Here is a 23,770-nt window from a genome sequence, read left to right on the forward strand (position 1 = left end):
ACACCTTTAATTTACTTCAACAGACTTTGCACAAAACTCTAACATCACATCACCTGATACAAAGGTCACCTGAAGCCCCATTATACATCAGTGTCAATTATTGGATACTTAACATAAATGAGACAACTAAATGTCTCTTAACCCATTACTTAATTCCCATTACCCCTTCCTTGGAGAAAAAAAATAATTAGGTAGAAACAAAATTACAAGAAACTCAAAAACACACACGCATTTCCCCCTTCTTTTCTTTTTCATTTTTGGAAGAAAAAAAATAATCACAGAAACAGGCGCCCTTCATTAACAATATCCAAAGGTTTCTGTGAGCTTGCCCCTCTTTTTGTAAAACAGTCTGACAATTGATAGTTACTGTCAACCCATTTAATTTTTGCTATCTCCCCTCTGTCCAACATCTGCTTCAGACTTGCAATGTCTATCCTCAACCTTTTTTCATTGACACTTTTTGTAGAGTGCACATTTTCCCACAGGGATTTATTGTCAATGTGACATTCAATAGGTATATTACCCAAATCCCCAAATCCCAACATTTCTGTCAATATCTGAGATATATAAAAGGCCATATCCACCGCCTCTACAAGGCTTAATGTCTCAGTAGCCAAAGTTCTTTTGACCACTCTCCTTATTTTCTTTGTTTCCCACACAAGAGGGCAACATTTACCATTGTTCCCCAAAAGGAAAATTATAAAACCTCCTGCACTTTAAACCATCACATAAATTTGCATAGGATGCATCACTATAAACTATGAGTTTCAATTGCCTAAGGTCACCTAAAACCGGGAACCTCTAAACACACTCCTGCATTTTTAGTTTGACCAACGCTTTATTTGCTCTTATTGTGTCTTCCACTTTGGGATCATTCATTTTTGTACTCAACTCCAAGACATCAAAACTCACGTCCGGTCTAGTCTGTCTACCAAACCAATTCAGTTGCCCAATTAAACTTCGCAGTTGGTCTTTTTCCATCTTTGAAACCATTGCATCTTTTTGTGGAACCCGGCCACGACTAATTGCTATTGGGCTGATGCTTTCCAAATAAGATGCTGACATAAAGTTGCCCCTAACTTAGTCTGTCTGATTTCCAGTCCAATATATTTAAATGCACCGGAAGCCTGACTTCCAACCCTGAATTCTTTCCTCAAACCAGAGATTACAATAGCTTTGAACTCACTAGTCCCACCCCACAAAAAATCATCGACATGCATCATAAAGTTGCCAGAAAGATTTCCTTTATGCCAGTAAAACATTGCCGGATCTGCTTTCAACTGGCCATTGCCTAACTTTAACAAAACCTACCCTTCTGTGTTAGCTGCTTCTTTAGGAAGACTGAGAAAATTGTCACTCTGGAGTTGATGCCCCTGCAAAAAGGCAGCTTTTATATCTATAGATTTGCATTCCCGTGCCTTTGTGGCTAATAGAGCCAAGAAGAACTTTAAAATAACCTTTCCTGCCATAGGTGAATTTACCCTTAAGTCCTGATCTTCTAAGTTTTCTTCAAATCCCCTTGCCACAAGCCTGGCTTTTACCTTATAAGTTCCATCCAGAAGAACCTTTTCCGTGCAAATCCATCTGTGGGATAGAGCTATTTGTCCCCTATCCGTACTTCAGTGTATACCCCAAATTCACTCCAACTATGCAGTTCTTGCTGTTTGGCATCTTTGATAACTTTTTGATCTAATTTATTGGAAGCCACCAAAATCTCACGTTCATGTGGGCTTCTATTCCTATTAGTATTCATAGTCTTACTCATGTTCCAAGATCTTGATAAACTACGTCCCTCTTCCGCCTGGTATCTCGTTCTGTACTGCTACTGCTTGATCTTTCCCTTCTGCTGTGGGATGTTCTTTCAATAGTTCTCGACCTTTTCCTGCGGACCTGTTCACTATCCGATGTACTATCTGAACTGGCACTGCGTTTCTGTGCCCTCCATTTTTGAACTTCGTGTTCCCAATCCATTGTCTTGACTCCCTCCCCTGAATGCTGTACATTCAATCAATGTTTATACTTTCCAGTGGCCTTCCCTGCTCTACTAATAACAGTTGCATCCTTCCATTGACTAGACCCTTCAGGCAAGTATGTCACTTTTGTACCAACTTTTGGTAGTTGTCCTTTCGGAAAAATGGCTTGTTCTAATTCATCAGAAGTGTTGTGTTCCTCTACAGAAACCCTGTCTATATCAGTTAACTGATCCTCATAGTTCTGTAGCACATGCATACCTGATGACTGGTTCCTCGTCATGTCTGTCTGCTCTGTCTAAAGTTGAAAATTTGTAATCTGTACCCATTATCCTTGATGAATTTGATTGCCGTGTTGCAAAATAATTGTTTTGCCATCTATGCCTATGATCTTCCCTGGGCCATTCCATTTGTTAGAATTGTCTCTCTTATAGTATACTATGTCTCCTTGCTGAAAAACGGCATCTGATGGCCGTACATTATGTCTTAAAGCTCTGTGAATTCTTTCAGAGACTTCTGCTTCCAAAAAAGCTTTTCTACTGCTATGTAATGCATTGAAATGCTCAGCAAAAGCACAGCTAATTGTAGTCCCTTCCCAAGCTGGAGGCTGGTCATCTAAGATGGACAGAATTTTAGGATTTCTACCAAACCCTAATTGATAGGGACTATAGCCCCCAACCATCTGCAATGAATTCTTTGCATGTACTGCCCATGCTAAAGCTGAATTTAACTTGCAGTTTGGTCTATCTGCCAAAATTCGCTGGAGCATGCCATCTATTACTGCATGGTTTCTTTCACACACACCATTACTAAATGGGCTTTCCGCAGCCGTATTCATAACTGTGATATTCGCAATTTCACACATATCCCTAAACTCATCATTAGCAAATTCTCCCCCATTGTCCGTGAGGAATTTTGCTGGTGGGCCCATTCCTGTCCCTATCCATTTTTCCACGATTTGATCCAGAATTACTCTCTTTTCTTTACTTCGTGCAATTGTTGATTGACTAAATCTGGTTGCTAAATCTACAAAATGCAAAATAAATATATTATTGGCTTTAACCCAGATCTTAATGTCCATGGCCACAATGTTGTTAAAATCCTTGGCCAAAGGTAGGGTTACTGTCGATCGTGCTGGTGCCCTTCTGTACTTCCTACAAACTTCACAGCGGTCACTAACCTGTTCTATCATTTTAGTATAGTCTTCATCCCTTACCCCTGCATCCTTTAATACATTTTTCAGCTTCCGAGGAGACGGATGCGCAAATTGCCTTTGCAGTTTTAATACCACAAGCTTTTTATCAGCTAGAGTCCCATTTTCAACTGCCATTAACACATCCTTAACAACTGTACTTGAAATATTATTTGTCAGTAATGGAATACAATAGTGTCCCGACTGTGTAAATTGTAAGTCCACCGTCTTTCCAAAAACTGTTGCCTTATCCTGTTCCATATCCAGTTTCATGTGTGCTTTCTTCATCGACGGTCTGCTCAGAAGCAAAGGTATCTCACTTGATACAACATCCGTGCTAATGAAATGATTCACTCCGGCAACATTGCAAGGGATCACCACTCTTTTCAGCGACTTCAGAGTATTATCATCAAAAACCTGAAACTTGTGGAACATTCAAATTCCTTAACCTTGTTACGATTTTCAGCATGCAAGGGGTCCAGGTAACATTTTAACCAGTCAATTCCACACACAGTAGATGTGCAGCCACTGTCCAATACAGGATTCTGCAACCAACACCCTCATTAACAGCGTAAAACTGCTTGTTAATAGGACAATGCCTTCTTTCTGGTCACTATCTTTTTCCTCTTCTGACTCTTCCGTGTCATGTGTCGCTTCAAACACTCTATCATAACGAGTTGGACAGTTGAAAGTACAATGGTATTGAAAGTCACATTGAAAACATCGATTTATCATGCCCCGTGCATTTCTGGGGTTCATCTTCCAATTGTAGGTTCTGACTGGGTTTCTGTCTTCATACTTTCCGGGTCCCGATCTCCCTCTACAGTCTTGGAACCTGTTTGTAGCCGTACAATTTCACCATCCTGTTAGCTGTGTGTCTTCCACATTCTGCTTTGTTGCAGATTGACCTATGTGGGTCATCAGAGCCATCGGAATCAAATGTTTCCCCAGAAACTTTTTTAAAGCTTCTGTCATCTGATCGAATAAGGTATCCTTATCAGTAAACTGAACTGCTGTCAAAACCAGGAGCCTATCCATGTTGCTCACTCTAGCACAGTCAAGTAATTTAAAGGCCGACACAGACTGTGGAAATTCCAGGTTGTGTTTCTGCAGCCTTTTATATAGTCTGCCAAATTCCATTATATAGTCTTCCATGGAGAATTCCTCTATTTTCCGGAACCTATCAAAATCCGACCATGCTTCATACGCACTTAACAAGTCATCCTTTTTATAAATCTTATCCATATAATGTAATAAAGTCTCCAGACCTTCTTCTGAGTCTAACTTTTCCAATTCCAGCTCAGAAAGCACTTTGTTTCAGATTTTACTGCCATATGGTAGAGAAAGAGCCAATGCCATACCTTGTTTTCTCTTTCCCAAGGCAGTTACCTTAGTCCACCCTCACCCTCACAGCCCCTGGCAATATAATCCTTACCCTGCTCTGAGGTTACAGTTGTGGCTGAAGCTTATAGCAGTTTTCAGTAAAAGTACTGATGTCTCATCCATTGATCATCACTGAGGCTCAATGAGGGAAATTGTTCCCGGGACACCCTGGGCTGAGAAACTATTCTTCCTCTCCACCCCGCCCGTTATCCAGCCCACCCGTTATCCACTCTGCCGTTATCCACCCCGCCCATATCTAACCCGCCCATTATCCACCCCGCCCGTTATCCACCCCGCCCGTTATCCACACCACTCGTTATCCACGCTGCCCGTTATCCACCCCGCCCGTTATCAATCCCACCCGTTATCCACCCTGCCGTTATCGACCCCACCCGTTATCCATCCCACCCGTTATCCACCCCGTCCGTTATCAATCCCACCCATTATCCACCCTGCCATTATCCACCCCACCCGTTCTCCACCCCGCCCGTTATCCACCCCGCCCGTTATCCACCCCGCCCGTTATCCACCCCGCCCGTTATCCACCCCGCCCGTTATCCACCCCGCCCGTTATCCACCCCACCCGTTAACCACCCCGCCCATTATCCACCCTGCCCATTATCCACCCCACCCGTTATCCACCCCACCCGTTACCCACCCCGCCCGTCATTCACCCCGCCCGTTATCCACCCCGCCCGGTGTCCACCCTGCCCATTATCCACTCCGCCCGTTATCCACCCCACCCGTTGTCCACCCCGCCAGTTATCCACCCCGCCCGTTATCCACCCTGCCCGTTATCCACCCTGCCCCACCGACCACCCATTACACTTATCAACTGCAGTGGTCTCTGGTCGTGCCGCTGAAGACTATTGCTAACAGGGAATTGGCATTCGTGTTTAAGTGAGCACTTCACACATCTCAAGTGGATTCCCGTGGGTGGACGGGCCATGTAGCATGTGGGAGACATTGCCTAGCATCCCAATCAGACCATGATGCATGGACACTGTTCCTGAGCACTGCGGGAGACAACACCTCACACACAGCAGCCAACATCCGAACACCCTGGGGATGGAACACAGCTGGAGGGTGGGTGAGTGCTACAGAGAGGGGGAGATGCCTGGAGAGATGGGCCATTGGTTCGGAGATCGGCCGCATTGAGGAAGAAAGTGACAGAGGCATCATACTGGTTATGCATAAAAGTGTTTATTTTGTGCAACAATTCCCCACTCTCCTGATGATGCCAACCCCCCTCCCCCCTTCCCCGGTGCCCTCAGTGATCCTCAATGTGCTTTGCCTTACTAGCTCTACCGCTCTCTAGGAGTGTCCCCAGGATGCATCTCAGAGGTGGAGGCAGCCAGCTGCTTACCACGTCCTGTGGCCTTCGATGCCCTTGGCGGGCATCCTCTGGGGGCAATGGGGCTGGAGGGCCCCAGCTCACTTGTCGGCGGCACAGGAAAAGCGGTGCTGTCCTGTCCGGTGTACTGGCGGTGTACGCGGCCTCATCAGAGGGGTGGAACTTGGGGGAGCTGGTTGCGACCATCCCCACTCCATGGGACTGGTCCAGGTTGGCACTTAGTGCTCCCTCCTCTTAATGGGTGCCCATAGCACCCTAGGGTTCACCATGGAACAGAGAGGCAGCTGGTTTGAGCCCTCTCTGCCCCTGTGTCAACTGCCTCTGCTAGCCCTGGCAGTTCCCCATGGTCTGTACCATCGTGTCGATGCTCCTCAGTGATTGGGCCATGCTGTGGAGCACATCAGCCATGCCCATCTGCGATTGGACAAGCTCCGCAATGTCTCGGCCATTCCCATCTGAGAACGGGATATGTCCCGCAGAACCTCATCAAGGTCAGCCTGGGTGACATCCCCCAGCGAGGCGGACATTTTGTCGAGACCCTCAGCCATGGCTGTCACCGACTTTGCAACGGCTTGGACACCTTCACTAATGGTCACCACCGAGCAGTGTTGGCCTCGGTGCCACACATTGTTGGCGATATCTGCGCCTGTAGCCTCTGGGACTCCTCCAATCGGCCGTGGATCTGCTGGAGTGTCGCTGAAATCTCCCTCTGGATGTCCTGAACACTCCCTAATGTCTCCATCAGTTCCAGAATACCTCTTCCACGGGCTCAGCATCAGTCTGGGACCCAGCTGGAGCCTGGGATCCAGCAGACTTCCGACTGCTGTCTCACCTGGGGGTTCCTGCCTCCACCTGATGTGCATCATCAGCAATGTGGTGCTCACCAGATTGTGCCCCAGAAGCCAGTCCACTAACATTTCCCACTGAGGTGGGTGCGTGTATCTGCATCGCTGGAGGGTGGGGAGACAGCAGTGACACCTCAATCATGTCTTCCTCGGAGATCTCATCCGGTTGTTCTCCGGGTAGGTTGGAGAGAGTATCACCCGGGACCTGCGGGAGAATGGACTTGTGGCCTGTGGGAGGGATGGGTCAGTCAGTAAGGCAATAACAACTCACGTTCGACAAGTCCTCCGGGTGGAGCATGGTGGTTCCTCACCTCTGCCAGCCTCCGCGTGGGTGAGGCTCTGTCCTCAGCCACTTCCAGGGCTTGTTCTTCGAAGGAGGTGCGGATTCTCCTGTCCGGCACCCCACCGCCAATCTGGACCCGTTCCAGACGGTTGTGGCAGAGCTTTTCCTGAGGAGACACAGAGAGGGCATCGTTAGACACACATGTTAACAGTGGTGGGAGGGGAGTGTGTGAAGTAAGGGTTGGGGGGTTGAAGGGAGAGGGGGGGGGGGGTCGAAGGAGGTGTGGGGGGTCGCATGGAGAGTGGATCCTTGCGTGGGGGCAGAAAGGTCTCGGGGCGGGGTGTGGGGGGGGTGTCGGAGGTGCTTTGGTTTCTACTCACGCTTGCTGCCCGGTATAGGGTCATTGACCTTTTTCTGACACTGGAAGCCTGTCCTCCTGGTCACACGCCCGGACCTTCCAGTCGCCGCCACCTCACCCCAGGTGGCGCTGACTCCCTTGTGACTGATCCTCCGGGACCCTCGGGGGAACAGGACATCCCTCCTGGCCTCCACTGCGTCTAGGAGCCTGGCCAGATCTGCATCCCAGAATCTTGGGGCCAGTCTCTTGGGCGTCATTGTTGCAAGCTGGCTGGGGTTAGCTGTGCAAGGGCTGTTTAAGTGCTGCTCAATCTTGTTAGCGGGGACTGGCGAGCGCGGTGCCGGCGAATCAGCTGGTGAGCCTTCATAAGCCCGTGGGACCACGTTAAGTGGACCAATTAATGTTCAGTAGCGTTCCCGGCCTCGCTGAGCCGAGTGCCCGGAAGCTTACGGCAATTCCCGCTGGCTACAACACTTCAAAATCTTTCCGGAGAATCCGCCCTTTCTTCCCTTCAATCCATATTGTTTTGTTATGCCTTCTGCTTCCTGATTTTATCATTTTAACTTTCTTGTTCTCTGGCGAAACCCAATCCACTTGCCCACCAATTTTTTCTCTCTAATTGAAACTATTTTATCAGCCCATGCTCCTCTCTCCTTGCTAGCACTATGACCTTTGAGGACAGTGTGTGAGCAACTGTTGCCTAAATCAGATTCAAAGGTGTGTTTTTCACTCAAATCAACACTTGGAAGGTTAGAGATTAATATAAACGTATATACGAGGTCAGTCATTGATGTGAATGGGCAATATTGAATAGGCCCAGGCTGTGGCTGGATAGCTTTCTGCCAATCTCCTCATATCCTCAGCTAATCTTTTACAATCATTCTTATGGACACTTTTATTACCTCCAGACCTAACTATTTGGATGTTTTCCTGACCAGCCCTCCAATCATCCACCTTCCATGAGTTCAAAGCCCTCCAAAATGTTGTCACCTGTATTCTACCTTGCACCTTTTCCCATTCATTCGTTGCTCCTATGCTCGCTGATCTACATTGTCTCCTGGGTCATTCATGCCTCGGTTTAAAAATTCTGATTCTTGTTTTCAAAACATCTTCTCCAGCCATTGAACACTCTACTGGCTAAATCTGGACAGTTCCGGATTGGCCATTCAAGACCTTCCCGCGCCCATTCAGATTGAACTGGGAAATATGCAAACTTCATGTATCCACCTCATTTGAATCAATTGAGGTGTTGACTAGAGTGTGCCTCAAGGGGATGCTATCGGCGCTTAAATGCTGCCTGTGCACAGCAGGGGCCTCAGCAGCATTGTTTTCAGACCACTTGGTACAGTCAGCTTGGAAAAGCAGATGGCGCCTCAATGAGAAGCTGCAGAAAAAGATTCTTCCACCTAAATTCTTGCAAAGTGAACATCAGGGTAGCCAGAGGCATGCATAATGACGAATGTGACACCAGAAGCGTTAATGGTGTAAGTGGCAGAAGGAGAGATGCAGCCATAGTCCCACAGGGAGCAGGGTGCCCTCAAATGTCATCCTTAGAAGGAAGTGAAAGCAGGCAGACAGCGCCTATACTTCCTCGGTAAACTAAGGGAATTCAGCATGTCTACATTGACTCTTACCAACTTTTACAGATGCACCATAAAACGCATCCTATCTGGCTGCATCGCAGCCTGGTATGGCAAATACTTGGCCCAAGACTGTAAGAAACTAGAGTCGTGAACACAGCCCAGTCCATCACGTGAACCCGCCTCCCATCCATTGACTCAGTCTATACCTCCCGCTGCCTTGGGAAAGTGGGCAGCATAATCAAAGACCCCTCCAATCCGGATTATTCATTCTTCCAACTTCTTCCATCGGGCAGGAGATACAAAAGTCTGAGAACACGCACTAACAGGTTCAAAAACAGCTTCTTCCCCGCTGTTAGCAGACTCCTTATGGACTGATCTGATCTCTTCACACATCTTCTCTACTGAGTAGAACTACACTCCGTATGCTTCACCCGATGGCTGTGTCTATGTAGTTATGTATGTCCTATGGTTTGTTTTTTGTGTCTGGAATGATATGTCTGGACTGTACGCAGAACAATACTTTTCACTGTACCACAGTACACGTGACAACAAAACAAATCCAATCCAATCCAATCCAAGGAAGATCTACTCCAGAGTCTGGACTCAAGAACCTGGCAACAGCACCTCACACGGGTGGTCAACATCAGTGAGTTCATCTTCATGTGGCATCTCCTACCCGCCATAACACCTGACTCTCATACCCCTCGGTGCGCCTTCGTAACTCACCCGCACCACTACCTGGCACTCGGGATTCACACCTATCAGGCAGATACTTCACCTCACACCCACACCAACCTACGCTGCCAGTCTCACACCCACTTCCTGCACATACCCCTCTAGTTATTCAGCTAAATCAAGTGCATTACCCCAAAACAGTGCTACACAATCACTGATATTCTGCCCTCATTCTTGTAGGGCAAGGTGGCACATAATAGATGGGAGCACAGGAAACAGACACTTGTACCTCCTCAGCCTCCTGGAGATGGGTCTCAGCATAATGAGACTGGCAGCATGGGTGTCCTTAGCATCTAACGTCACATAGAGCATTGAGGGTGATGGTATGTTTCCTTTTTATTCCTCCTCAGTTCCCAGCCCGTCCTCATCCAGCTATCTGGTATGATGAGGAAGCTGCTCTTGGTCTGACCAAGGACCTCTGGCTTCCCACTCCACCCCTCTTCTCTCACACCAACCTTCCCCGGTGGCAGACAGGTCCTGCTGCAGAGGACACCGATGAAGATCTCTATGGGGTGGTATATAGAAGGACACTGAATTAGCATGCATAACAAGATGCTGGGTTTATTGGCTGACCTGTCAGATAGCTTTCTGCTCCTGTCAAGGAGCTTGGAGAAGTCTGACTCCAAGTTAGCAGAAGACATGGTGAGGAGCCAGCCCGTCCTAGCCTCTGCTCCATCTCACTTTCACCCTGCAGACCCAGAGACACTATTACTGCTGTCCCTCTGCGTCTCACACATCGCTGTGAGCAAGAGGCAGCATTTCTAAAAGCTTCCTCTTTGATCACGCGTTTTACCAACTCTCCTAATGTCATCTTCTTTGGCTGGGTATCATCTTTCACAAATTATATTCCTGTGAAGCTCCTTGAGACATTTTACTCCATTGAAGGCAAGTAGTTGTTGTAATAAAAGCAAAATACTGCAGATGTTGAAAATCTGAAATAAAAACAGAAAATGCTGGTCTTTGTCACCATCTCCTTAGCTTCCCTGATCTTCCATTCTGCCCCCAACTATATAATTCATTACATTTCTATCCCTCTTCGGTTCTGGAGAAGGGTCATATGGACTCGAAACGTTAACTTTATTTCTCTCCACAGATGCTGCCAGACCTGCTGAGTTTATCCAGCATTTTCTGTTTTCATTTTAGTTATTATTGTCCCGATGCCAATAGCACGATCTCACCACAGTCGGGATTAAAATTCAGGACCAACTGCTGGTCATGGTTTGATCTGTGAGTATGTCAGAGTGCCGTGTCCTTGCACGTTCAGCGTCTTTCACTCAATGGTTCATGGACTGACAACTTCCCAGTTATTTTGGATGGAATTTCCCATGTGTGGCTTGACAGGAACAGTTGTGACTTTTGTCAATATCTCAGTGAATGTGCTGATGCTCCAATGCACAGCACAATTGAAATATATGAAAAGCAAAATATTGTAGACGCTAGAAATCTGAAGGTGGACAAAAACAGTGAGAACATAAATGGGTCACCATGTTGAATCCGTGAGGGAGGGAATTGTTCTCTATCAGCTTTGCTATCAGATCTGCAGAGTGTCTACATTTTCCCATTCAAACATTGTTACTCAGCCGCTTTCTGAGTTTCTTTCTGATGCAGTAACCGTTTGTTCAGCTGTTCCTTCTTCCTCCACTGTACTCTCAGCATTCCATTTGTTCCACTAAATCTCTTTTCACCGTTCTCTTTCTCTCTCCACACTTGTTTATTCTTTTATCCCTTTTCCCATCCTCCCATTCCAGCCAATTTGGTCACATTCTGTTCCTTACTCCTCTCTCTTGCACACCTCTACTCACAATGATATAAGAACCCGTTTTCCTACAAAATGATTGTCCTGTTACTCTGTGCTTGGAGGTATTCAGTGAGGTGATATTACAATGCTATCACTGGACATGAATTCTCCGCCGGCGGGATTCTCCGCTTTGCCGCTGCCCGGGGGTTTCCCGACGGCGTGGGGCTGCCCCACAATGGGAAGCCCCATTAACCGGCTGGCAAAACGGAGGACCCCGCCGGCCGGTTGGGGCAGAAATGTGGCGCGGTGGGGCGGAGAATCCCGGCCGACATAATTCATTCCTGATATGTCAACATTTCCACAACTTCTTTTTTTACCGGTGTGTAGTTTAGTCAGTGCTTATTTCACTGGTGCCCCCTTTTAAGTTATAGTAAATGGACAATGTAACAGGGGGCAGTAAGTATGGCCTAGACTTTTATGCAGCTTAATTTATCCAAGCTCACTGGCTTCTTCTGTAGGCATGTGAGTGTGTGTGTATATAGATCATTTGATTTACAGTGCAGAAGAAGGCCATTTGGTCCATTGAGTCTGCACCGGCCCTTGGAAGGAGCACCCTACTTAAGCCCACGCCTCCACCCTACTTAAGCCCACGCCTCCACCCTACTTAAGCCCATGCCTCCACCCTATACCTATGTGTATGTGCGCCCATATGTTAATTTGTGTGGCCGTTAGTCCATTTGTGCATGCCTTTGTGTAAATGTGTGCATGTGTGTGTGTACACATTTGTTTGTACCTGTATGTGTGTGGGCTGTCTGCTGTTGATTTGAACTATTCTTACCAAGTAGCCGATGTAAAGGAAATTGGGCGGGATATCAAATGGGCAGAGGGAGCAGTTAAATTGGACCTCTGTTTGTGTGTGTGTGCATGTCAGTCATATCTATCTGTGTACATGTTTTTGCATGCTCGCATGTGTATGTCTGTGTGTGTATGCTGCTTTAAACGTGACTTGCTCTGTTTACTTTGCTTCCTGCAGATCCGCAAACAGCAACCAGTGAGGTCGATGGTGTGAACCTTGAAGAAATTCGTGAATTTGCAAAAGCATTTAAAATTCGGCGCCTGTCTCTTGGTCTGACACAGACACAGGTTGGACAGGCCTTAAGTGCCACTGAGGGACCAGCGTACAGCCAATCTGCAATCTGCAGGTAGTTAAGTACTTTGTGACTTTTGGAATATGACCGGTATGCTTGGTGAGTGTGTCAAGACATATTTGACTGAAAGTTTTGTCATTGCTACTCTGAACAACAAAACAAATATCAAATGAAAAGTTATATTCTCGATGCATACCTTTTAAAATCTGAATTTCTTTTCATCAGTTTATTAAAATGACTGAAGACTTATAAAGTTTCACTCGAAACTTTTTAAGCCAACGGTCTAGAAATTAGATCCCAATACAAATTGGTCAAATAAGTCCATTAGTGCATTGTTATAATACCACGTGTGTGCCATCCCCAAAGGTAACTTACCAGATGTGGAGGAGCATGCAAGATTGGCTGAGTAAGATATTGCCCAAGGGCCTAAGGTGAGTCTGGGATTTGGTGGTTGGCGGGGCGCGCGGGGGGGGGGGGGGGGGGGGGGGAGATGGGGGGGGCTGCGCTGTGGATTGTGGAGGGCAAAAATCAGAGGAATTCCGAAAGGGATGGGGTCAGCAGCTCAGAGTTTGAATATAGAGCCGAGAGGAATATTCTGCTCTTCCTGCACCACAATTAAGGTTAATTTGTTCTTTAAAGATTTGAACTCACGTTCTTGTAATTGCCAGTGCAAGCCTCTGGATTACTAATGGAGAAGCATAATCATTACATAATCGTCATCCTCAGCCAGTCAAAATACCATTCGGAAATTTACAGAGTTGACTGAAACCCGCTTGCAACATTAGGTGTGCAGAACGTCAAAGGGAAATAAGTATTTTGACACCCAATGTGTTGCCGTTTTCTAACTTCTAGAGAGAAGGAAAATTAACAGTAAACACTGTGTGATGTGGAGCAGCCAGTGCTGGTTTGGAGCAAGAAACAAAAGAAGGCCTCAAATTTCCACTGTATTTGTACCAAGGGAGATGAGTAATCATGATGCAACACAATTAAATGGTTGAAAAGATAGTAGAATGTTAGTGAGTTTCATGTGCAACTACAATATTATCAAATTGCCTCAATCTTTTTGCATTCATCTATTGCTCGCTGTGCCTGAATGTATCTAATCTCACCCCGTTAAGGATACATTCATGCCAATTTCTTGTAGTTGAGCTGACTCAAGGTAGATATAACGTAATGCTCCGAATGGCTGCAGGATACAAAGCCATATTCCTGTTGTTTTATGGTGCAACGTCCCTCATGGCAGCTGGAGCAAAAGATTAGACCACATGGGGTCAGGGCTGAACTAACTGGATGGATCCAGAACTGGCTTAGCCATAGAAGATAGAGGGTAGCAGTGGAAGGGTGTTTTTCCGAATGGAGGTCTGTAATTAGTGGTGTTCCGCAGGGATCAGTTCTGGGACCTCTGCTCTTTGTAATATATATAAATGACTTGGAAGAAAACGTAGTGGGTCTGATTAGCAAGTTTGTGGATGATATTAAGATTGTAGGAGTTGCGGATAGTGATGAAGATTGTCAGAGAATACAACAGGATATCGATAGGCTGCAAAATTGGGCAGAGAAATGGCAGATGGAATTTAACCCGGACAAATGCGAGGTGATCCATTTGGTAGATCCAATTCAGTTGGGAGCTATAAAATAAATGGCAGAACCATCAGGAGCATAGAGACGCAGAGAGATCTGGGCATGCAGGTCCACAGATCCTTAAAAGTGGCAACACAGGTGGAAATGGTGGTAAAGAAAGCATATGGCAAGCTTTCCTTCATAGGACAGGGTATCGAGTATAAAAGCTCAAATATTATGATACAGTTATATAGAACGTTGATTAGGCCACATTTGGAATACTGTGTCCAATTCTGGTCACCGCGCTACCAGAAGGACGAGGAGGCTTTGGAGAGAGTACAGAAAAGGTTTACCAGGATGTTGCCTGGTATGGAGAGTATTAGCTATGAGGAGAGATTGAATAAACTGGGATTGTTCTCACTAGAGAGACAGAGGCTGAGGGGCGACCTGATAGGAGTTTATAACATTATTAGGGGTATAGATAGGGTGAACAGTTGGAGGCTTTTTCCCAGGGCAGAAATGACAATTACAAGGGGGCACAAGTTCATGGTGAGGATGGAAAGGTTCAGTAGAGATGTGCGGGGGAAGTTTTTTACACAGAGGGTGGTGGTGACCTGGAATGCACTGCCAAGTGAGGTGGTTGAGGCAGATACGTTAGCGATCTTTAAGACTTATCTGAATAGGCACATAAACAGGTACACGTCGGGGCTGGTTTAGCACAGTGGGCTAAATAGCTGGCTTGCAATGTAGAACAATGCCAGCAGCGTGGGTTCAATTCCCGTACCGGCCTCCCCGAACAGGCGCCGGAATGTGGCAACTAGCGGCTTTTCACAGTAACTTCATTGAAGCCTACTTGTGACAATAAGCTTTTATTATTATGAACAGATGGGGTATAGAAGGATACAGGCGATTGGTCTCGATAGGACATGTGATCGGCGCAGACTTGGAGGGCCGATCCTGTGCTGTATTGTTCTATGTTTTGAAGCAATAGCTTCACAGAGAGATGCTGTTTCTATAAATATGTTTTTCTGCCATCAGTATGAACAGCGTTAAGCATTGGAAAGCTTCTATGGTTATATTTTATTTAAATTGCATTACTGAATGTACATGAGTGGTTGTTAGATGGATTCAAAATTTTAATTTTAATTCTTAAAAAAGCAACCGATAAGGCAAGGTTAACCATAGAATCATAGAATCCTTACAGTGCAGAAGGAAGCCATTTGGTCCATCAAGTCTGCCCGACCTTCCGAAAGAACGCCCGCCCTATCCCTGTGACCCCACCTAACCTTTTGGGCACTAAGAGACAATTTAGCATTTCCAATCTACCTAAACTGCACCTCTTTGGATTGTGGGAGAAAATCGAAGCACCCGGAGGAAACCCACGCAGACTCCACATAGACAGTCACCCAAGGTCAGAATCGGTCCCTGGCGCTGTGAAACAGCAGTGCTAACCACTGCGCCACCATGCTTTCCTTCCGCCTCACTAGTCCATACTGACCATGTCCATTTTTATATTCAGATATATTTCAATGAAACTGAGAGGGAATTTGGGCATAACACAAGAGCAGCAGAATGGACGTAGGAATAATGGGCTGGATTCTTTGCAGCCCCGCGCCAAAATCGCGGCCAGCGCCGGGGTGGGGGGTGGGGGGGAGAATCCAGTTTCACGCCAAAAACGGGCCCGGTGCAGTCCGGCGATTCTCCAGCACCGAAAATCGTCGTGACCGCGGAGTACGCCACACGGCCGGGAGCTCATTGCAAGAGACCTGCCCAGCAAACCACCGCTCCCGATCGGCCGAGTTCCCGACGGCGTGGAACTAACCACCTATTGCTGGTCAGGATGTTGGCTGCGGCCGCCCTGGTCGGGTGTGGGGGGATCAGTGGCCAGGGGGGCCTTATAGGCGACTGGGGATTAGATCTGCGCGGTTTCAGGCTCGTGTTCGCGGCCGATCGTGTGGGGGGGGGGGGTCTCCTTTCTCTGTGTGGCTCCGCGGTCCGAGTCTGTCATGGAGCTCGGTGCGGCTGCTGGAGGCCGCCACCGTGCATATGAGCGGTCTCTGAACCGGAAGTACGGAGGCCCGTATCCGCAGCTAAAACGGGTCCCTGCTCGCCCCCTGCAGGGCATTGGATTTGTTCAACTTTTTAATAGGAATTTCGGGAGTTAAACTCCACCGTTTTTACGCCGGCGTGGGGACATTGTCTAATTTTGGGAGAATCCAGCCCAATGTGTTTCAGATCTAACTTCTCAATTGCACCCAAGGAGGAAGTTCAAGATTAAAAGCATAAACAGTAAGTCAACATAATAGAACAAAAGGGGACTTTAACATTTGGGGCCTGTCCCTTGTTCAGAATTGGAAAGATAAATGTGCATATTAAACAAATCGGGGGGGAAAAGCTTAAATAACGTTAAAAAATTTAAATAACAGATACCCCAGTAGCCCCACTGTGCAAAATGGAATAAGACTGCGAACAGTTCAAGCAACTCAAAGCTGGGCATCCATGAGGCATCAACCTAACAATATGGAAAATTGCACAGGTTTGTCCTGTCCACAAAAAGCAGAACAAATACAACCTGGCCAATTACACTCCATTAGTCTTCTCTTGAACATCAGAAGAGTAATGGAAGGTGTCATCAACAGAACTATCAAGTGAAATAAACTGCTCACTGATGCTCACTTTAGATTCTGCCAAGGCCACTAAGATCATGACGTAATTAAAGATTTGGCCCAAAATGGACAAACGAATTGAATTCCAGAGAGAGATGAGAGTGACTGCTCTTGACACCAAGGCAGTATTTGACTCGGTGTGGAGTCAATGGAAATCTGGGGGAAAACTCTCCACTGGTTGGAGTCATGCTTGGCATGAAGGAAGATGGTTGTGGTTGCTGGAGGTCAACCATCTCAGTCCCAAGACACTATAGGCATTCCGCAGGGTAGTGTTTGTGGCCCAACCATCCTCAACTGCTTCATGGATGATCTTCCCTCCATCATAATATCAGAAGTGGGATGTTTGCTGATGATTGCACAATGTTCAGCACGTTTCATGACTCCTCAGATACTGAAACTGCCCATGTCCATATGCAACAAGACCTGGACCACATTCAGGCTTGGGCTGATAAGTGGCAAGTAACATTTACACCACACAAGTGCCGGGCAATTACTATTTCCAATGAGAGAGAATCTAACCATCGTCCCTGACATTCAATGCCATTAGCATTGCTGAATCCCCCACTATCTACATCCTTGGGATTATCATTGACCAGAAACTGAACTGGACTAACCATATAAATACTACAAGAACAGTTCAGAGGTTGGATATTTTGCGGTGAGTAACTCACCTCCTGACTCCCCAAAGCCTGTCTGTCCGCCATCTACATGTCACAAGTCAGGAGTGTGATCGAATACTACCCCCTTGCCTGGAGGAGTGCTGCTCCAACAACACTCAAGAAGTTCAACACCATCCAGGACAAAGCAGCCCACTTAATTGGCATCCTATCCATCATCTTAAACATTCACTCCCCCCACCCCAATGCACAGGGTAACAGCAGTGTTTACCATCTTCCAAGGTGCCCTGCAAAATCTCTCCAAGGTTCCTTCGATAACACCTTCCAAATCCGTGATCTCTACCATCTAGAAGGATAAGGAGAGCAGATGCATGGGAACACCACCACCTGGAAGTCCCCCTCCAAGTCACTCTCCATCCTGACTTGGAAATATATCGCTGTTCCTTCACAGTTGCTGGATCAAAATCGTGAAACCACCTTCCTAACAGCACTGTGGGTGTAGCTAAACTACATTGGCTTCAGATTCGAGAAGGGAACTCACCGCAACCTTCTCAAGGGCAATTAGAGATGAACAATAAATTCTGACCTAACCAGTGACAACCAAATCCATTCGAAAAAAACTTTAAAATAGCATGGGGTTAAATAAATTGATTGACTTATTGTGTGTTTCCAGAATTTCAGTTTGCCTTTTACATTTTAGACAAGACTTCTCAGTTTTTAACTTACATCCAACCCCTACCCCCAACAACCACATTTTCTCAGATTTTTCATTGGTTGGTCCTCACACAAGTTTAATTATTTGCACGTTCCTTTTTTTGTGGACCTCTTGCCTATTGAGATGACCTACTGACTATAGTATTAACTACCACCTCTCTTTTTTGTTAAATTTAGAATACCCAATTCATTTTTTCTAATTAAGGGGCAATTTAGCTTGGCCAATCCGCCTACCCTGCACATCTTTGGGTTGTGGGGGTGAAACTCACGCAAACACGGGGCGAATGTGCAAACTCCACACGGACTGGGACCCAGAGCTGGGATCGAACCTGGGACTTCGGCGCCGTGAGGCAGCAATGCTAACCACTGCGCCACCGTGCTGCCCCACCTCTCTTTTAGGCAGGGAGCTGGTCATTTAACTCGTTAACCCCACCCCCAACACTTATCTCCCTCCTCCTGGCCCACCTTTTATGTGGTCTTGTTTTATCTTTCATTTTTCAGTTCTGTTGTTGCGTTTACCTCTGGAATTTCTTTTATCTTTATAAATGTTGATTAAACTGCCATAGATTTCCAGAACTTTCCACTTTTCTTTTGGAGGTCTGCCAAAGGCAGGTTTTACTCCTTACTTGTCGTACTTAGATCAGACCTCTTTGTCCAATACCTTTATGCCAGTTCCAGTTCTTCAATTAGAGCTGGCTTTTCTAACTTGGCCATTCCCCGAAATCTTTCTCTTCTTTTTCAAAGGCTTACCCAATTCATTTTTAAGTGATGTTATGTATCTTCTATTTCCATGGGAGTTGGGGGGGAAGGGGTTGAGGGGGAGGAAACTCTTCCAAATTCCGACAGTAATTTGAGTGGAAACCCTGGAGAAACAGTAACAGTCAGATTGATGAAACCCTATGGAATTGCTACTCCATAAGCTCTTACACATTAGCTCCTTATGAGAATAGACCTGTTGTGAAAACATTTATCTTAACCTTCTCCTTCATTCATCTCATGATAACCTTGCATCCACCCTCAGTTGAAACTAACTTTTACCACTTGCTCACTCAAAACCTTTTATAATTTTGAATACCTGGATTAGCCTCCCTCGACCATCCTTATTTTTCTCGGGAACGGGGGAGATTAAATTTGAGCCTTTCTTCCAAGCTTAAAGCTTTCATCCCTGCTATATTTTCAGTGAATACTCACTTTATTGGTTCATAATTGAAAGCTTCACTCATTAAAAATGCCATCTGTGCTCAGTGGTAATGCACTGGACTCTGAATCAGTGTGTTGGGTATTCATGATGTATTCCAGGGACTCTGAAGCTGCCCTATTGGATGTTCAGCTTTTCAGATGAGACATCACACCAGGGTCAACCTAAAAGGATGTGAAAAGATTTAGTGATATCATAGTGGCTGTTACTTATCCCACAACCAACATCACTCAAAATTGATTACCTGTTCATTTATCTCATTGCTGTTTGTGAGGGACAGGGAGCGGGATTCTCCGCCGACGGGGTTCTCCCTTTTTCCTGCAGCCCGGGAGTTTCCCGATGGCATGGGGCTGCCCCACAATGGTAAACCCCATTGACCGGCTGGCGTAACAGAGCATCCCACCAGCAGGTCGAGGCTGAAAAATGGCACGGCGGAGAATCCAACACAGGGACTTTGGTGCAAAGATGAATAAAACAGACTGATTTCCTCAAACACCTGACAATGAACATTTATATAAATGAAGAAGTGAGGGGAGTAAGATAATAAAAATCTTTATTATTGTCACAAGTAGGCTTAGGCTTACATTACCACTGCATTGAAGTTACTGTGAAAAGCCCCTAGTCGCCACACTCCGGCGCCTGTTCAGTACACAGAGGGAGAATTCAGAATGTTCAATTCACCTAACAAGCACGTCTTTCAGGACTTGTGGGAGGAAACTGCAGCACCCGGAGGAAACACATACAAACATGGAAAGAACGTGCAGACTCCACACAGACAGTGACTGTTATAACCTGCCTGCTTACCATTGGCTGGGGACTAATGACAATCCCACAATCCTGTGGGAGTATGAGCTTCCCCAATGAGGGGGGCGGAGAAACCATTAGTAAACTCCATGTATAAATAAAGCTGGCCTGTTGGAACCAGCAGGAAGAAGTGTGCAGCAAGGGAAGTTGTTGCTGCTGCTGTTATATATATATATATATATATATATGTTATTGTAAATAAATGTTATTACTTTGTATCCTTAAAACTCGTGCTGGATTCTTTGTGGCCCTTACAAAACTGGCGACGAGGGTTAAAGTGAATAGCTGTCTACACTGCTGAAGCCACCTCCCTGGATTTTTGTTGGATACAGGTTGGAAGTTGTTTTCTATTATACCATGCCTCTGTACGGACGTTTGGATTTTTTGATGCTGCGCTGGAAAGCTGGAACCAGTATGCACAACGGATGCGTTACTATTTCTGGGCAAACAATATCACCGAAAACGAGTGCCAGGTGGTCATATTGCTCACCGCCTGCGGCCCGCATCCGTTTGGGGTGATTAGGAGCCTTACGTACCCAGCTGCGCTGGACACCAAAACGTTTGACGAACTTGTGAATATAGTGGGGCAACATTTTAACCCAACCCCGTCCACGATAGTCCAGCGTTACCGGTTTAATACCGCTGAGAGGACCCCTGGAGAATCCCTTGCCGACTTTCTATCCTGGCTACGCAGGATTGCAGAGTACTGTGACTATGGTGAGACCTTGTCAGAAATGTTACGCGACCATTTGGTTTGCGGTATTAACAATGCGGCCATCCAGAGAAAGTTGTTAGCTGAGCCAACATTGACTTTTCAACAGGCCATTCAAATAGTATTGTCCCGAGAGAGCGCAGAACGAGGAGTGCAGGAGCTACAAGGAATGGAAGTGCATGCCTTGGGGCGCAACCCCTCCCATCCGAAAACGTCCCCCCGCACTCCTGCGGTACCTTGGGCGAGGCAACATCCGGACCGACGCCAGTGGCCGTCGGACATTCCTCCCAGAAGGGAGCCTTCTCCAGAACCAATGGATGAGGAGCCATGTCCGTGTCAGACTTGTAGGCGCCGACCCAGTCGCGGACGCCGGTCCTGGGGGCGCCAGAGGGGCCGTCGTTCCGACCGAAACTGGGACCTGCCCAGGGGCCGTACCTTCCATGTGGATGAACCTGCGGCAACTACTCCTGAGGACGTGGAGACGGAGGACGACTGCCTGCAGCTGCATTGTGTGGCAGCTCCCCGTGTGGCCCCCATTAAGGTGACAGTACGGGTCAATGGTCACCCGCTTGAGATGGAGTTGGACACTGACGCAGCGGTCTCCGTGATCGCCCAGAGAACATTCGACCGCATCAATCAGGGTATACAGACCCTTACATTAACCGATTCACAGGCCAGGTTGGCCACCTACACGGGGGAACCACTGGACATTGCAGGAACTACAATGACCCCTGTTGTTTATGGACGCCAGGAGGGGCGTTTCCCACTTATCGTGGTGCGCGGCCAGGGGCCCAGCCTGTTGGGTCGGGACTGGTTGCGCCATTTGCGGTTGCAATGGCAGCACATCCTCCAAACAGTTTCTGGAGGGTTGACTGAGGTGCTAGGACGATACCCAGGTATATTGCAGCCCGGTTTGGGGAAAATAAAAGGGGCCGTAGCCCGTATCCAAGTCGAACCAGGAGCCACGCCGCGCTATTTCCGGGCGTGCCCGGTGCTTTACGCCTTGCTCGAAAAGGTAGAAGGGGAGCTCACTCATTTGGAGAGTTTGGGTATTATCAGGCCCGTCCGTTTTGCTGACTGGGCAGCACCAATTGTACCTGTAATGAAGCCAGATGCCACAGTTCGCTTGTGTGGTGACTATAAACTTACAGTGAATACGGCTTCCCGACTTGACCGATATCCAATGCCTAGCATAGAGGATCTCTACGCGAAGCTTGCTGGCGGACTCTCGTTCACAAAATTAGATATGAGTCATGCCTACCTACAGTTGGAGCTGGACCTTGCCTCCCGACCATATGTAACGATTAATACACACCGGGGCCTGTATCCTCTGCCTGCGCTATTTTTCAACATGCTATGGAGGGCATTGTGAGAGGTTTACTGCGTGTCACTGTCTACTTAGATGACGTTTTGATTACAGGGACGTCGGAGCAGGAACATTTGGAAAATCTGGAGGCTGTCCTTAGACGCTTTTCGGAGGCTGGAGTCCGTTTACGTCGCACAAATTGCGTATTTCAGGCAAAGGAAGTAGTCTACCTAGGTTATCAGGTGGACCGCGAAGGTTTGCACCCCGTCGCAGAGAAGGTGCGTGCGATTCAACAGGCCCCCGCCCCGACTGACACTTCGCATCTTCGTTCTTTTCTCGGTCTCGTAAACTATTATGGGAAGTTCTTCCCCAATCTGACAGCTACGCTGGCCCCGTTGCACCTTCTGCTGAAGAAAAATCACACCTGGGTTTGGGGTCAGCTGCAGGAAACCGCTTTCCGGCGGGTAAAGCAACAATTGTCGTCGTCTGGGTTACTAACCCACTATGATCCTGGAAAGCCTTTGCTCGTCACCTGTGATGCATCCCCGTATGGTATTGGGGCCGTCCTGTCCCACAAGATGGAGAACGGGGCCAAGCGACCGATAGCTTTCGCCTCCCGCACATTGACTGCAGCGGAGAAAAGTACGTGCAGATCGAGAAGGAGGGCCTGGCAGTAGTTTTTGCGGTGAAACGCTTCCACCAGTATGTGTATGGCCGCCATTTCACTATCGTGACTGATCATAAGCCTCTGTTGGGACTTTTCAGAGAGGATAAGCCAATACCGCCCATTGCTTCCGCACGGATCCAGCGCTGGGCTTTGTTGCTCGCTGCATACGAGTATTCTCTGGAGCACAAACCAGGAACGCAGATAGCAAATGCTGACGCACTGAGCCGATTGCCTTTATCGACCGGCCCCATGTCGACCCCCACGACCGGTGAGGTGGTTGCAACCCTAAACTTTATGGACACCTTGCCTGTCACGGCATCACAGATCCGTGAGTGGACCCAGACGGAGCCAGTCCTGTCAAAGATTCGGCACATCGTCCTGTATGGTGGGCAGCATAGACAGCTCCCAGGCGAGATACGGGCATTTTCGTCCAAGCTGTCAGAATTCAGCGTGGAAGACGGCATCCTCTTGTGGGGACGCGTGTGATTGTCCCGGAAAAAGGACTGGAGCTGATACTAAGAGACTTGCACAATGGGCATCCAGGTGTGACCAAAATGAAAATGTTGGTCCGGAGTTATGTCTGGTGGCCAGGCCTTGACACCGACATTGAGACGGTGGCCCAAAACTGCTCCATTTGCCAGGAGCATCAGAAGCTTCCGCCGGCCGGGTCCCTACATCACTGGGAATGGCCAGGGCGGCCTTGGGCGCGCTTGCATGCAGATTTCGCAGGCCCTTTTCAAGGATCCATGTTCCTTCTATTAATCGACGCCCAGTCTAAATGGCTAGAGGTGCATAAGATGCAGGGGACAACGTCCTGCGCAACAATTGAAAAGATGCGTTTGTCTTTTAGTACGCATGGCCTCCCCGAGGTGCTGGTCACGGATAACGGCACTCCATTCACGAGTGAGGAGTTTGCGAGGTTCATAAAGATGAACGG

At 47.3% G+C, this 23,770-nt stretch overlaps 1 protein-coding gene across 1 annotated transcript in view; it reads left to right on the top strand.

The window, feature by feature from the left end:
• Positions 1–23,770, top strand: part of pou6f2 (POU class 6 homeobox 2) — a 953,197-nt gene that overhangs the window by 869,510 nt on the left and 59,917 nt on the right. The window contains exon 9 of the mRNA XM_072467231.1: positions 12,475–12,643. Coding sequence (XP_072323332.1) covers positions 12,475–12,643 — 169 coding nt within the window. The remainder of the gene's footprint in view (positions 1–12,474; positions 12,644–23,770) is intronic.

Source organism: Scyliorhinus torazame, chromosome 11 (genome assembly GCF_047496885.1).
Source record: "Scyliorhinus torazame isolate Kashiwa2021f chromosome 11, sScyTor2.1, whole genome shotgun sequence".
NCBI classification, from domain to species: Eukaryota; Metazoa; Chordata; class Chondrichthyes; order Carcharhiniformes; family Scyliorhinidae; genus Scyliorhinus; species Scyliorhinus torazame.